The sequence below is a fragment of the Acanthisitta chloris genome, unplaced genomic scaffold (assembly GCF_000695815.1).
Source record: "Acanthisitta chloris isolate BGI_N310 unplaced genomic scaffold, ASM69581v1 scaffold19890, whole genome shotgun sequence".
Taxonomy (NCBI): Eukaryota; Metazoa; Chordata; class Aves; order Passeriformes; family Acanthisittidae; genus Acanthisitta; species Acanthisitta chloris.
In genome coordinates, this window is record NW_008650183.1 from 14,502 (window position 1) to 15,803 (window position 1,302).

The 1,302-nt window shown below is 50.4% G+C and overlaps 1 protein-coding gene across 1 annotated transcript in view; it reads left to right on the plus strand.

Moving 5' to 3' along the window:
- PALD1 (phosphatase domain containing, paladin 1) overlaps window positions 1-1,300 on the plus strand; it is a gene marked incomplete at its 3' end in the record, with an annotated part of 15,792 nt that extends 14,492 nt beyond the window's left edge. The window contains exon 19 of the mRNA XM_009084046.1: window positions 1,221-1,300. Within this exon, the coding sequence (XP_009082294.1) occupies window positions 1,221-1,300 (80 nt within the window). The remainder of the gene's footprint in view (window positions 1-1,220) is intronic.
- Window positions 1,301-1,302: the final 2 nt, after the last annotated feature.

Sequence of the window (1,302 nt, forward strand, 5' to 3'; positions counted from 1 at the left end):
TTATGCCGCTGTTTGCATTGCCTGGCGGCGCTGGGGCAGCTCCAGGGGAGCTTTGGGAGGTTTGCTGCTGGCTGAGTGCTGCATCTGAGGGGTTAAATGCAGCACCTTTTAGTGTAGCATCGTTTAATGCAGCATCTCTTGGTGCTGCACCTTTCCTTTAATGCTGTACCTTTGGGTGCTGCATCCTTTAGTGCAGGATCTTTTAATAGTGCATTTTTTGGTGCTGCACTTTTTGGGACTACACCTTTTAATGCAGCATTTTTTTGTGCTGCATCTCTTGGTGCCTCATCTTTGGGTGCTGCATCCTTTAATGCAGCATCTCTTGTGGCTGCACCTTTTGGTGCTGCGTCTTTTGTGCAGCACCTTTTAATGCTGCACCTTTGAGTGCTGCATACTTTAGTGCTGCATCTTTTGATGCTGCACCTTTTGGGGCTGCATTTTCAATGCATGGGTTTGCATCTCCCCTCTGTCCCCGTTTGCTGGAGCATCTTTTGGTGCTGCATCTCCCTTTTGATACTGCACCTTTTGGTGCTGCATTTTTTAATGCAGCGCCTTTAGTGCTGCACCTTTCGCTGGCACAACTTTTAATGCTTTGAGGTCTGCACCTTTTGGGGCTACACGTTTTGAAGCTGCACCTTCTAATGCAGCATCTTTTTTGCTGCACCTTTTGGTGCTGCATTTTCAGTTCATGGGTTTACATTTGCCCTCTGTCCCCCTATTTGCTGGAGTATCTTTTGGGACTGCATCTTTCTCTTAGTACAGCACCTTCTGGGGCTGCATTCTTTTGGTGCAGCACTTTTTAGTGCTGCTCCCTTTAGTGCTGCCCCTTTAAGTGCTGCTCCCTTTAATGCTACATCTCCAATACTAGGATTTACATCTCCCCTCAGCCCTCCCCTTTTGCTGGAGGGCAGGGAAATACACCCAACCTGTGGATACAAGGAGCCTTTGACCCCCAAGGTGCCCCTTTCCTGCTGCATAATCCCTGAGTTTTCAGCAAAAACAAGGTGCCTTTGTAGCTTTCTGGCAGGAGGGTGCCAAAGCCAACAAACCCTGGGATGGCTGACCCCAGCAGCAAGGAAGAGGCTTAGAAAATGAATAAACTGGGGCTGGAGGATGGCTGGAGGGGGCTGCAGGGGCTGGGTACCTGGATGGGGGGGATGCACGGACCTTCCACAAAAGCAGCCTGGGGGAGTTAATGTCTCTTCTCCCTCTGTTTTCAGGTGGCAGCAGTGGCTGGGGTCTATGAGGTCCTGAACCAGTTGGGATTCCCTGAGCTGGAGAGCCTGGAGGGCAAAGCTCTGT